This window comes from Carassius auratus, chromosome 4 (genome assembly GCF_003368295.1).
Source record: "Carassius auratus strain Wakin chromosome 4, ASM336829v1, whole genome shotgun sequence".
NCBI classification, from domain to species: domain Eukaryota; kingdom Metazoa; phylum Chordata; class Actinopteri; order Cypriniformes; family Cyprinidae; genus Carassius; species Carassius auratus.
The window spans coordinates 9539020-9552764 of NC_039246.1; the positions used below are offsets into that span (position 1 = coordinate 9539020).

General features: G+C 36.0%; 1 protein-coding gene across 1 annotated transcript; it reads right to left on the reverse strand.

Moving 5' to 3' along the window:
• Positions 1 to 1145: 1145 nt before the first annotated feature.
• LOC113068635 (putative DMBT1-like protein) lies at positions 1146 to 10348 on the reverse strand (the record flags this gene model as incomplete). The annotated part of the gene is made up of 5 exons (XM_026241415.1): positions 10315 to 10348; positions 9706 to 9824; positions 1760 to 2060; positions 1364 to 1678; positions 1146 to 1270 (listed from the first exon to the last, which is right to left on the reverse strand). Coding segments are annotated over exons 1-5 (894 nt in total), but the record flags the coding sequence as incomplete, so codon positions are not given.
• Between the last annotated feature and the right edge of the window lie 3397 nt (positions 10349 to 13745).

A 13745-nucleotide genomic window follows, 5' to 3' on the forward strand; every position in this document is an offset into this window, starting at 1 on the left:
CCACATTTATCTAAAATAAAAAGACAAGACTTTATAATAACTTTGGCAATAACTTTTACTGACATTATTGTTCCACTCAGTAATGCTGACAGATAATTATTTTATGTGCATTCGAATTGATACAAATGTAATTAAACCATGATACATTTATATTTTTTATGAATGTACATGACATACTGATATACTATCATTAGTCTTGGCCTTAGACAACACAGAAGGTGTACGGTACTTAATGCAATTTTTGTATAATCATTGCATTATTCGTATTTAGATTTATATTGCACTTTTATGCATTTGGCACACATTTATGCACATAGAATAAGCTACTTACAGATGCATTTAAGATTAACATGTTATCAGTTCATGCATTCCCTGAGAATTGAACCTATGACTTTCATGTTGCCAACACTTGGTGTTAAAAAATAAATATAAATCTTTGGAACTAAAATATACCGTAAAGCATCTGGATTAACAGTGATGTAATAATTTACATTTTAGAACAGCTCACCTGAGCAGATGACTCCAACATCTGTACCATGATTACAGTCATAACCAAACCACTGAAATGATCCACAGTTCTTCAGTGTAGTTTCTGATCCAGTACACATCATACGATTAGTCCAGATTTGTCCTGATCCTGATCCAAAATAAGCAAGACCCAGAGCATCTACAGGTTCTCCACAGTCCAGCTCTCTACATACCACTGCAGTTTCAGTCATATCCCAAGCAGCGTCACACACTGTTCCCCACTGACCTCTGTGAAGAACCTCCACTCTACCAGCACAGCGACTGTGACCACCAACCAACCTCACATTCACACGGTCTGTATATTCAATACAGAAGACAAGAGAAGCAATTATTATGAACATAGCAAACAAGACAGTAAGAACAATCTCATAAAGAGAGAGAGAAAATAATATTTCATACAAAGAGTAAGAAGATTTGACAACAATTAATTTGCTCAAACCTGCACACACCAATCCAACATCATTATCATATGAACAGTTGTATTTGTGTGGCAGAGATGTTGGACAGAGATGAATCTGAGACTCATCTCCTCTGCACTGAATCTCTTGTGTCCACATCTGAGCGTCTCCTTTGTCAAAAGCAGCTGCTCCCAGCACCTGTACAGGAGCCCCACAGTCCAGCTCTCTACACACAACCTCTGCATCCTGCTGGTCAAAGACAGCGTCACACACTGACATCCACGTCTGATCATGAAGTATCTCTAACCTCCCAGAGCAGCGAGAACCTCCAACCAACCTGACACCTGAAAAAAAAACACGAGTATGAATGAACCTTAAATAACAAAACATGCACTACTTTCTTTTATTTTTTTAACAAAATAAAGTTTTGAGTTTACCTGAGCAGATGACTCCTGCACTCTTGCTCTGACACACACTTTGAAAACCCCATATGACAGATCCACACTTTTTCAGTGTGGACTCAGATCCAGCACACAATGCATTATTCATCCAGACTGGTCCTAATCCGAGTCCAACATGAGCATCACTCAGAGCATCTACAGGTTCTCCACAGTCCAGCTCTCTACACACCACTGCAGCATCAGCCAAATCCCAGCCAACATTACACACTGTTCCCCACTGACCTCTGTGAAACAACTCCACTGTCCCACTGCAGGGACTGTTTCCATTAATCAACCGCACATTTATTATTTCTGTGAACAGTAAGAGGAATAAATTGGAAGAGAGCTATCAAAATTAAATAAATATTTCCTGTTGAAACAGTCAAAACATACCTGTACACACCAGTAAAACATCACTGTCATGAGAACAATTGTTTTCATGTGATGGTGATGTTGGACAAAGGTGTATCTGAGATTCATTTCCTCTGCACTGAATCTCTTGTGTCCACATCTGAGTGTCTCCTTTACCAAAAGCAGCTGCTCCCAGCACCTGTACAGGAGCCCCACAGTCCAGCTCTCTACACACAACCTCTGCATCCTGCTGGTCAAAGACAGCGTCACACACTGACATCCACGTCTGATCATGAAGTATCTCTAACCTCCCAGAGCAGCGAGAACCTCCAACCAGTCTGACCTCTGAAAAAACATACAAAATTATTGTTCTGTCAGGACCACTGTTGTCAAAATGACACTTAGCATACAGTTTGGGTTGGTGGCATAATTCTGTTCGGGTATAAACTCCCTGCCCATCCATGCAGCCTGTCATGAATGAGCAGAGAGCTGCAGTAACCCATTTTAGAGTACACACAACAGAACCATATATAGCAGTCATTAATGCTCTTAATAACATTTAATGTAACAAACCGTGCTGTAAAAATTAGCACATTAACAGCGTTAAAAATATTTTATACAGTTAACACAGGGGACAGAGCCATCCAACTCATAGTCTCAGCCTCAGGCGTCACACACATTGTCGTTGGCTGAATGTCTGATGCATATGGAAAAAGTTTATTGCATTCCGACTATGAGGTGTTATGATGATGATGATTTAGTGTTTTTTTTGTTTTTTTGAGCAAAAAGAAAGAAATAACCTGTGTGTTATAACATTTTAGCACCCCCAAATCCCTGAATATTTCATAATCTAAGAATGTTGACGAAAATATGACGAGTAAAATTAAAATAACACTGCAATATTATCTGATCAATGAACTTTCAATATTATTTAGAAGTGTTTATGACTTTATGATTTTATGACCAATTCACTCTTTTGTAAGCACCATATTTCGCTAAGATAATCATGGCAGTATAATCCAAATGGAAAAAAAATTTTTTTGGAGTGTTGTCCCCAAGAACACCATTAATCGAAAAATGGCTTAATGCATTAACTCAGTTAAATCCAAAGACCAATTTCTAAATTAATGATGGACCATGAGTAAACACTTCAATCATGTAATGCTTTACTAATTAATTTTGTTGTTTAGAAATTATAATATAATATAGTGGAATGCATAAATACTCAAACACACATTCCCATTTTATAATGATTTCTCCAAAGCTGGCCTCATTTTACAGGTATTTTATTTTCTCATTCATAAAACACAAACACCTCAACTAATCAACTCTAGTGCAGCGGTTCTCAATTCCAGTCTTCACATCCCCCTGCTCTGCATACTTTGCACTTCTCTCTTTGTTAACACACCTGATTCAGATAACCAGATTGTTAGAAGTGAGCTCCGTGCATGAATTGAGTTGCCATTGACAGGGTCCCTACACAGTGGTCATTGCTCCCTACTCGCTGAGCAGGGGAAATGTGTTGAAGTTAACCTCACTTTCGGAACATTCATTTATGTATTTGGGTTGCACAACGTCTTCACACACGGACAAATGTGACATCATATTTCTAAATAAATGCAATTTAAATTCATGTCTCGCACACATCAATGCACTTTGAATGAAACATATACCTTCCACACCCCCAGGAAGTGCGTGCCACTACACTGAAATTTATTTTTATTTTTTATTTTTTTTAAATATTTATTAAATCTTTACGATACAAACAATAAGAACACACAAATAGAGTCATTAATACAGAAACAACAAATAATAGAAAAGAACAGAGCCAGGGGGGGTTTCAAATAAATACATTAAAGGTAGAGCATAACTGAATGGTTTTAGCAGCCTTCTTATTGTTTGAATCATGGATGGAATTGATGTACTGTTCCGTCTCCTTACCAAAAGCAATAAAAGAAGGTTTAGAATTACTAAATTTGGCTTTGTGAATATATTTCCCTAAAATTATCAATAGATTAACTAGGTATATTTCTTTCTGTTTTTTACTCTTGTTATCATGGAAGCCAAACAGTACATTTTTCCAAAACAAAGAAAAATCAGCAATAAGATTAACAGTTATGTATTGGGACAGATCTTTCCAGAACGGGATGGCATAGGGACATTGCCAGAACAGATGTACCATTGTTTCTGGACATATTCCACAAAAAAAAAAAAAACAGTTAACACATATGTCAAGCTTAAACCTAAGGAGATAATGCTTAGCAGGATAATACCTATGTATGATTTTGAAAGAGTCTTCTCTTACTTTATTTGTAAGGAGATATTTGCAAGGAAGTTTCCATATATTCCCCCAAATCAGGTTGTTAACAAAGTTATACCAATAAGGAACAACATTAGGTATACTGGTAACATCTTTCTGAAATAAAGAGCGAATAATATGATTATTATTCCTCATTGTTGTTGCAAAACATAATTTACCAACTGAGGTCAATTTAGGGTCTAAATCTGGTAGGCAATCTGGTTTTCCAGCCCCTTTTAAGAGAATTAAAATACCAGATGGGATGGCATCCATAACAATTGCAAACTCTCTTGGGGTGACTGGAATGCCAAAAGTGTTAAGGAATTCAGAATAATTCATCAATGATCCACTATCATTTATTAGTTGGGAAACTAATTATGTTATTATTGAACCAAGTCTTAAAAAATAAGGATTTATTCTTGAATTTAATAAGCCGATCTCCCCTGTGTGGGGAGAAATTATGTTTGTAAATTAATGACCACGCTAAGAGCATTTGTTTATGGAATTTAGATAAAATTAAGGGATTTTTTTCTATTTTATAATAACATAAAAGTAAGAATTCTAGACCACCAACCTTAGAAAAGATATAGTTAGGTATAAAATTCCATGTAGATGTGGGATTTTTTAGAAAATGCTTTATACAATTAATTTAAAAAGTATTATTAAGGGTTTTAAAATCAAGAAAGTTAAGACCACCACATTCAAAGGTGTTCATGATAACAGATTTTTTCACATAATGAGTCTTGTTTTTCCAAATAAAATTGAAAAGTGATTTGTCAATAGAATTAGAGAGATTTTTGTTGACAAACAAGGGGATAGCTGCATATTTAAGACGGGATAAACCTTCTGCTTTTGTCAACAATTCTCGTCCTTTCAAGGATAAATCCCTCTGCAGCCAACGATTTAGCTTTTTCTTTGTCTTATCACTAATCAAATTAAAGTTTACAGAGCATCAGAGCATCAATATTGAGATTTGTATAAATTACTATAGAAGTCCGCACAGAAAACAGCTATGCTATTCGGATTATCAGTTACAGTATTGTTAATATCAAGTTGCTGGATTAAATTAAATTTCCCATGATATCTTTCTAAGACAAAACAATAGGCAGAGTTCTGCTCCCCTTCTTCAATCCACCTTTTCCTTGACCTTATAAAGGCACCTTTTGATTTGTAAGAGAAGATCTCATTTAGTTTAAGTTGTTCTGAAATTAAAGATAGTCGTTCCACTTCTGATATATCAGCAGGGTCCTTCTGGTACAAGGACATTATTTTAGAGACCACTCTTTCTTCGTCCAGTTCATAGTACCATAATTCCTCAAATATTAGCCAGTTTAAAATTTTAAAAGTTCCCAATTGCTACCAAAAGCATCCTCGGACTTTGCTTTATTCCAGAATTTCACTATTAGATTCTTTATATCTGATTTTACTACATCATGTTGTAGGAGTGAACTGTTTAGTTTCCAGTAAGCATTCCTACATCTTGTGGAGGGGGCAGAGTGCAAAGGTATAAAGATGGAGACTGCATTATGATTGGTTAATGGGGTTGTGATGATATTAACTGATATTTTATCAATATTCAAATTATCGGAAACTAACCAATAGTCCAATCGTGAACGTCTGGTGGCACTTCTATTACTCCAAGTAAAAGCACTTACTGTATGTTAGGGTTGTTAAATCTCCATACATCAATCAAGTTAAATTTTCCCATAAATAATGTTAAGTTATAATTTACTGCAGTGGAAACATGTGAAGGCCAACAGTCAATATTGTGATCCAGAATCATGTTAAAATCCCCACCTTTTAAAATACCTGAATTTGGAAAGTTATTAAGTGTATTTTGTATATGCTTCTCTAAGGTTACAAGCATTATGTCATTCTCATGGTTAGAATTATATCCATATATATTAATAACTATCAAAGTAAAGTTTTCAATGGTTAATACTTAAAAAATATAAAAGTGAAAAGTGAAGTGACATTCAGCCAAGTATGGTGACCCATACTCAGAATTTGTGCTCTGTATTTAACCCATCCGAAATGCACACACACAGAGCAGTGAACACAAACACACACACTGTGAGCACACACCCGGAGCAGTGGGCAGCCATTTATGCTGCGGCGCCCGGGGAGCAGTTGGGGGTTCGATGCCTTGCTCAAGGGCACCTAGGTCGTGGTATTGAAGGTGGAGAGAGAACTGTTCATGCACTCCCCCCACCCACAATTCCGTCCGGCCCGAGACTAGAACCCACAACCCTTCGACTGGGAGTCCAACCCCCTAACCATTAGGCCACGACTTCCCCGTGTGGCCTAATGACCTGATGTATCACTGACAGATAAAAGAACAGTCCCTGAAAAATTATATTTTAGAGTCGCAACACCAGCAGAATGTTCAGACCCGTGAGCCTGCCACAGATCATTCCCCCATTGGGATCTCCAAAACATAAATCAGATTTTTGCTGCTTGACAAACAAAAATAACGCCTTGCGTTTAACAATATTCCTTATCCCCCTGGCATTGAGAGTAATGATAGATAAATACGTATTAACAACAACTGATAGAACAATATGAGGTAAAGTTCGAGAGAGAGAGAAAAAAAGACTTTAACCTTACTTTAAGGAGCTGCACCAATAAACCTGAAGGTACATAGCAAAACTTAGTGAAACACTGAAAACTAATGAGATACCTAGGTTCTCAGTCGACAACTAAATAAACAAACAAACGTAGCTTGTTGCTTTGCAGGAAAGTAGACTTCTTTGTTTCTCCATCTGTTCCTGTAAGGTCTTCATCACAAGTGAAACTCCCTCCGCGTTGGTTGCATGATTATGTTACTTAGTACAAAAGACATTGATTATCTTGTGCTAAATGAGAAATTAATTCTAGTTCTAATATGTCTGATTACAGAATGTAGAATATATTGTTAAACTAACTGAATTGGATGTTAATTTTGTATAGGTTTTACTTATTGCACCAACTATGTAATTTGGGTGGAATTTACAGTTTTGAGTAAAGGGGGAATGTTGTGTCTATGTACTTGTCAGGAGATGGCACTGTAGTCCACATGTTGATACCTATAAAAGGTATGGAGTAAGAATGGAACGGGGTTGCACCTGCTGCCTAATCATGTAAATGGCTGGCATTGTTGTATTGCTTGTTGTTTTGAATAAACCTTGAAGAAGTGAGAAACTGTCTTGTTTTCATGATTACTTGGACTTGGACTTAACAGAATCACTAATATGCAAGTCTGAATGTGAACAGCTCCGAAACGTATGCGCGCTTACTCCGCCATCTTGTGCGAAAGTCCCCGGGGTCGAGCACACTGCGCGACTCAAACTGAGCTTGATGACGTAGATGTCACATGAGCAACCTGTAAATCTTCTAATCGCTGTGCCAAGAGAAATCTGAATCACCCACCGAATCTTGCAGGGAAGGCGAGCGTGAACAGGAGCAAATTTTGGAAGTATTCTGATTAATTATCTCCCTTGACTTTATGCCTCCACGTCCCCCCTGATAGCCTCATAGACAGTAAAAGATTGCCTGCGAGCTTCTCCTCCTGTCCATATGGTAATGTATCTACTGTGCGACAGAGAGTCGCAGGTTATGATGCAATCGTTAGCCTATTTTTTTACAAAAACTGCTTCTACGGGACCATAACGTATTGTTCTAATATTGGCCTACAAAGTGACTGTACTGAATACAGTTATTATTTACTTGCTGAAGGGCACAGGTAGCTAATTATGACATTTATTTTAATGGGTTTATGTAATGATTGTTTTAGGTTATATTCAATTAGTTTTTTAAATTATTTATTTGGTTTCCCAGCATTTTTGTGTATTTGAACCCTTTCCAACAATGACTTTGATTTTGAGATCCATCTTTTCACAAATGAGGGACTCGTATGCAACTATTACAGGAGATTCAAACGCTCAGACACTCTCAAAGAAAAAAAACATGCATTAAGAGCTGAATTTGAAAATCAGTGTAAATTTTACTTATTTTCTTCTGGGAAACACCTAACTATCTTCTGTAGCCTCCGAAGAGCAAATGTACATGCCCCCATGCTGTTTAAAAGTACAGTCATTGTTGGAAAGGGTTCAAATACACAAAATGCTGGAAAACCAAAGAATTTGTGGAACCTGAAGGATTTTTCTTAAGAATGGCAGGCAGATTAACTGTTCAGGAAAAACAAGAAACTCATGAACAACTATCAATTAAAAAAAAACACACACACACAATCATTCAGGTAACAACACAGTATTAAGAATCAAGTGGATGTAAACTTTTGAACGGGGCCATTTTTATAAATTCAACTATTATTTTATTTTGTGGACTATATGTAAACATTTTATGTGAAATATCTTATTCAAGCAATACTAAAAAACAATAACATGCATCTTGTATGATTCCTATTATTTTGTTAAATAATTAACAAAGGGGAATGTAAACTTTTGACCTCAACTGTATTAAACATTACACATTTATTTCAGTTGTATTAAACATTACACATGTGAACATTTAACTAGGAGTGTTACAATTTGAAGTTTGCTTTGTAAAAATGAAACTATTTCTCAAGGCAAGACAGAAGCTAAATCTCAACCAGCATATACCTTGAATATGTGCGTAACTGTTAATGATGCACAAATGTGCCATAAATGTGTTTACACTGGAATAAAATATGTGTTTTAAAGATTTTTTTTTATAAAATAACATTTACATTAATTAGTGTTCAATATACTGTATATCATACATTTAAAATTTGTGACAGAGTTTGCCTTCTGGGTACTGGAAGGGTTTTGTTTTTGCTGTGTAACACCCAGTGTACAAGCTTCTCCTCTCTGATGATACAGAAGTACAGGCATCCTCTTAATACGAGAGAAAGAGGCTCAACACCCTCCAATCACACTCGCTATTACCTTATTAGACACAACAGAGGAAATCATCAAACAACTTCAGTGACAAATCAGAGGATGCTTTTCTCATTTTCTCCATATATAAATATATACATCAAAACCATCAGAGCTGATGAACTCCTCCTCCCCACACATTAAGACCTCAGTGAGGGGAAACACACACACACACACACACACACACACACACACACACACACACTCACAGACTCACACCTGTTTTTGATTTACAGGAGACAGGAAATATGTGCGTAACTGTTAATGATGCACAAATGTGCCATAAATGTGTTTACAATGGAATAAAATATGTGTTTTAAAGATTTTTTTTATAAAATAAAATTAACATTAATTCGTGTTCAATATACTATGTATCATACATATAAAATTTGTGACAGAGTTTGCCTTCTGGGTACTGGAAGGGTTTTTTTTTTGTTTTTTTTTTACCATACAGTATGTTTCTTATCTTTGTGCATATTGCTGTGCATCAGTCTAAAATGTTGTAAACTATGGCATTGAGTACTTTGGCTTTTCATACTTTAGATACAATATGAACAGCAAAACTCTGATTTAGCCACAAGTGTGCAAATGTTACCTGAGCAGATGACTCCAGCATTTTTATCATGATCACAGTAACTTTGGTCCCATCCTCCTGATCCACAGTCCTTCAGTGTGGATTCTGAACCAACACATCTGACAAAACTCATCCAGATTGGTCCTGATCCTTGTCCAAAGTGGGCATTACCCAGAGCATCTACAGGTTCTCCACAGTCCAGCTCTCTACACACCACTGCAGCATCAGCCAAATCCCAGCCAACGTCACACACTGTTCCCCACTGACCTCTGTGATGAACCTCCACTCTACCAGCACAGCGACTGTGACCACCAACCAACCTCACATTTACTAGGTCTAATATAAAAAAAAAATGAGAGAGAGTGAGAAAGATAGGCATATTGTGAATAAATAAATAAAAAATATTGAAATCTGAAATGCTACGTTGTAATCAAACATCTTGAAGCAAATAAAAAAATTATAATCCCACAATATTCTGACCAATTCCAGAAAGTAACATTTCTTCATCCCTCTCTCTGTTGTTGTTTTTAATTTGTGTACTTACCAGCTGTGATGAGTATTACAACTGCAGACAGTAAAATGAACATCAGGCATCTTCCCATCATCCTCAGCGTGATTAACTCAACACCCAGTGTACAAGCTTCTCCGCTCTGATGATACAGAAGTACAGGCATCCTCTTAATACGAGAGAAAGAGGTTCAACGCCCTCCAATCACACTCGCTATTACCTTATTAGACTCAACAGAGGAACTCATCAAACAACTTCAGTGACAAATCAGAGGACGCTTTTCTCATTTTCTCCATATATAAATATATACATCAAAACCATCAGAGCTGATGAACTCCTCCTCCCCATACATCAAGACCTCAGTGAGGGGAAACACACACACACACACACAGACTCACACATGTTTTTGATTTACAGGAGACAGGAAACTCTCCAGTTTATTTACAGCATCAAAGCCAAACACCTGCAGAGATGACATAAAAGCACTGATAATAAACTGAAAATTCATATATATCACACACACACACACATATACATACCTATATATATATATATATATATATATATATATATATATATATATATATATATATATATATATACATGTGTACAGTACATATATCATACACTCAACTCTGTAAAATTGTAAAATTACATAAAATGACATTTGAGTAAATAAAAGCTTACCTTTGTATAAGGCTTAATAGACTATGAGGGACATTTAGTGAACATCTGACAAAATAACTCCTGTAACTAATGTCAAATTGAATTCCATAAAATTGCTTTTTTTTCCAGATTGCCCACACAAATAATAATTGCGATTCAGGTGATCACATGACATCAGGCACGTGCACAGGTAGGGCTCAACCTGTGCAGAGCACATGCCCTTTTTGCCCTTACACTCCGAAGTGCCCTTTTTTTGGTGGTGTTTTTTTTTTTTTTTTTTTTTATCAATGCTATTGGTCACCTTTACGCCTGTCTGTCTGTTTTACCAAATGAAAGTTCTTAAAACGAGCTTGTGTAAATCTTATTCGATCTTCAAGCGGTCAGTAAGCTGATAACTCCGCCCCCTCTATATTCATCGATCGAATCAACTGAAGTTCCACAGCAGCCGCACAGTAGACAACAGCTGAGCTGAACAGTTTTGCGAAGGGTAAATAAATATCTTGTTGTTTGAATAAGTACTACTAAACACTATGTCTATAAAGGCTCATATTTTATTTATTTGATGTCTGACTGACTCACTGACTGAGACATGTGGGACCTCGCCTGAGAGAGAGGGCTAGCATTTGCCATCTAGTCATAGCCAATATATAGCCAACACTTAAATAGCCTGTGCATACAGTTGCATTTCATCTTTCATAAAATGCTAATTTGGCCAAATGCATTTTACCACAGGAAAAACTGAGCGCTCAGTTTGTAACCTAGATGAAAATGTAATGTGATGCCGGCAGCGGCAGGCGCCGTCGCCGTTTTAATGACGGACAGAAAAAAAAATCACATTTGCACACATTCGCTGGTCAAAAACTATATATTGATAAGTAATACAACAACATAATTTGTTTTTACAGTCGGGAAATCATAACAGGTGCGCCCCCCGCTGTTTCGTACTGGAACTTACACAAAGCGACGAGCGATCCTCGTCACCTATAGATAACATATATTTCTAAGAAATTTCTTCTTTGATTTATGATTGCTGATAGACTTAATTTATTAACATTTAGGCTAATCATGTTATGATATACTCTCTGTATACTCTCTGTATAAAATGTTGTAAAACATGGTTTTACTACAGTAATGTAGTAGTAACTAAAAAAAAAAATTACAGATCACTGAAATCTTTATATTTTATCATGCAGAATGTAATTCATGATTCATTCCAAGGCTTCATTTATTTGATCCAAAATACAGCAAAATCAGTAATATTGTGTAATATTTTTACAATTTTAAATAGTAACTGTTTTCTATTTGAATATATTTTAAAATGTGATTTTATTTTTGTGATCAAAGCTGAATTTTCAGCATCATTACTCCAAAAATACTTTTCACAGCAACTGTACTTTTCACACTATTTTTATGTATTTTTTCATTGCTGGCTTATTTTAGGGAAAGTGTAGTGAATAAGAGACCTTCAAGAGAGCAACATCCCTGGTCCACCACAGTATCAAATTTTTGCCAGATACATGGGTCACAGAAGGTTGCTGTTGTATTACGTTTGAAGAAGCCCTTAAAACCCTGTTTATCTATATTATCTAATTATCTAATATTATTATTATGGTTGTTATTAATCGTGAATAAATCTAAAGCTTTTGAGACTATTATTTTGTGTTATTGAATTTGTCATGAAGATGTGACCATTTCTTCCTTTTATGCAGGCTTACTAAATAATCTTGATATAAAAAGGGGGGCGGGGGGGGGGGGTGCCCTTTTTCAGTTTCAGCACATGCCCCTCAAAAGGTCTGTGCACGGCCCTGCATGACATATAGCCTAAATGACATAAAAGCCTAATATAGACATATAACCACATGACATATAGCCTGTTTAAATCTAGATTAAAAACACATCTCTTTCGCCAAGCATTCGAATAATGTATCTTTTAAATTGTGAGTGTAGTTGCATCTGATCAAAGGTGCTTTTTTATTCATTAGCTTGGGTTAAACTAATTCTACTTTTTTGGATCAGCAGCTATGCTAATGATGTCTGTATTTTCTGTAGTTTCTATATTTCGCCACGGGAAGCTCCAGTCTGGATCCAGAACACCTGAGAAGAGATGATGCTGACCCTCAGAGGACCTCAGATGATGCTGACCCTGAATCAACAAACAGAACTAACAATTATTGCTAAATGTGTGACTGAATCATATAATAACTTAATTAATAATATTGATAGTTCATCGTCTAGCTGACTACGCCTACGTCTTTTATTATTATTATTATTATTATTTTTATTTTTTCTAAAATCCTGTCAAATGTGCACAAACTACTAGCTACTACTAAATATTGTAGAAACATAATTTTCTGTAAAGTTACTTTGTAACGATTTGTTTTGTAAAAAGCGCTATACAAATAAACTTGAATTGAATTGAATTAAATAAACTCTTAAATAAACCCTCCACTAAACAAAACTGACGTTTGGTTTACATGCCAGTCTGACCATCTCTTCCCATCTACTGTATATGTTAGTGGTTCTTAAATCATTCACTAGTCCACTCATTCACTAATCCCTATATAGTGTATGGCAGTTGAAGGAGTGAACGGATTCGGAAGGTGACACATACAGTTTCAAAAACATTGCCATGTGTATTTTTATATTACATGTACCTTATTTTAGAAAATAATATTAATAGCAGTAATACACACAATGACTTTATAATGCAATTATACATACACCCGTCATTTGTGGTTTAATCGATGGTATATAATTAATTTTTGTAATGCTTTTATGTTCATACTCTGTAAATGCTATTAAAATACTGAGAACAAAAATAAACACATTAACACAAGTTCATAATTGTGTATTTATTATTTTTAGTATCTTGACACTCCCTCAAGCAGCGTTTTGAGTGAGCGGCAACCTCCCGCTCTCTCTCGTGAGGCCAATAAGGAAGTGACTAAAACTGCAATTCATCGACTTGCCGCTTGAGGCTGGCTGCAAAAGGGAGTCAGTCCCATAGACTCCCCATGTTAAAATGCCCAACTTTACAGCAGAAAAAAACGTTTACAGCCTGGTTCAAAAAATGATTTTGGTCT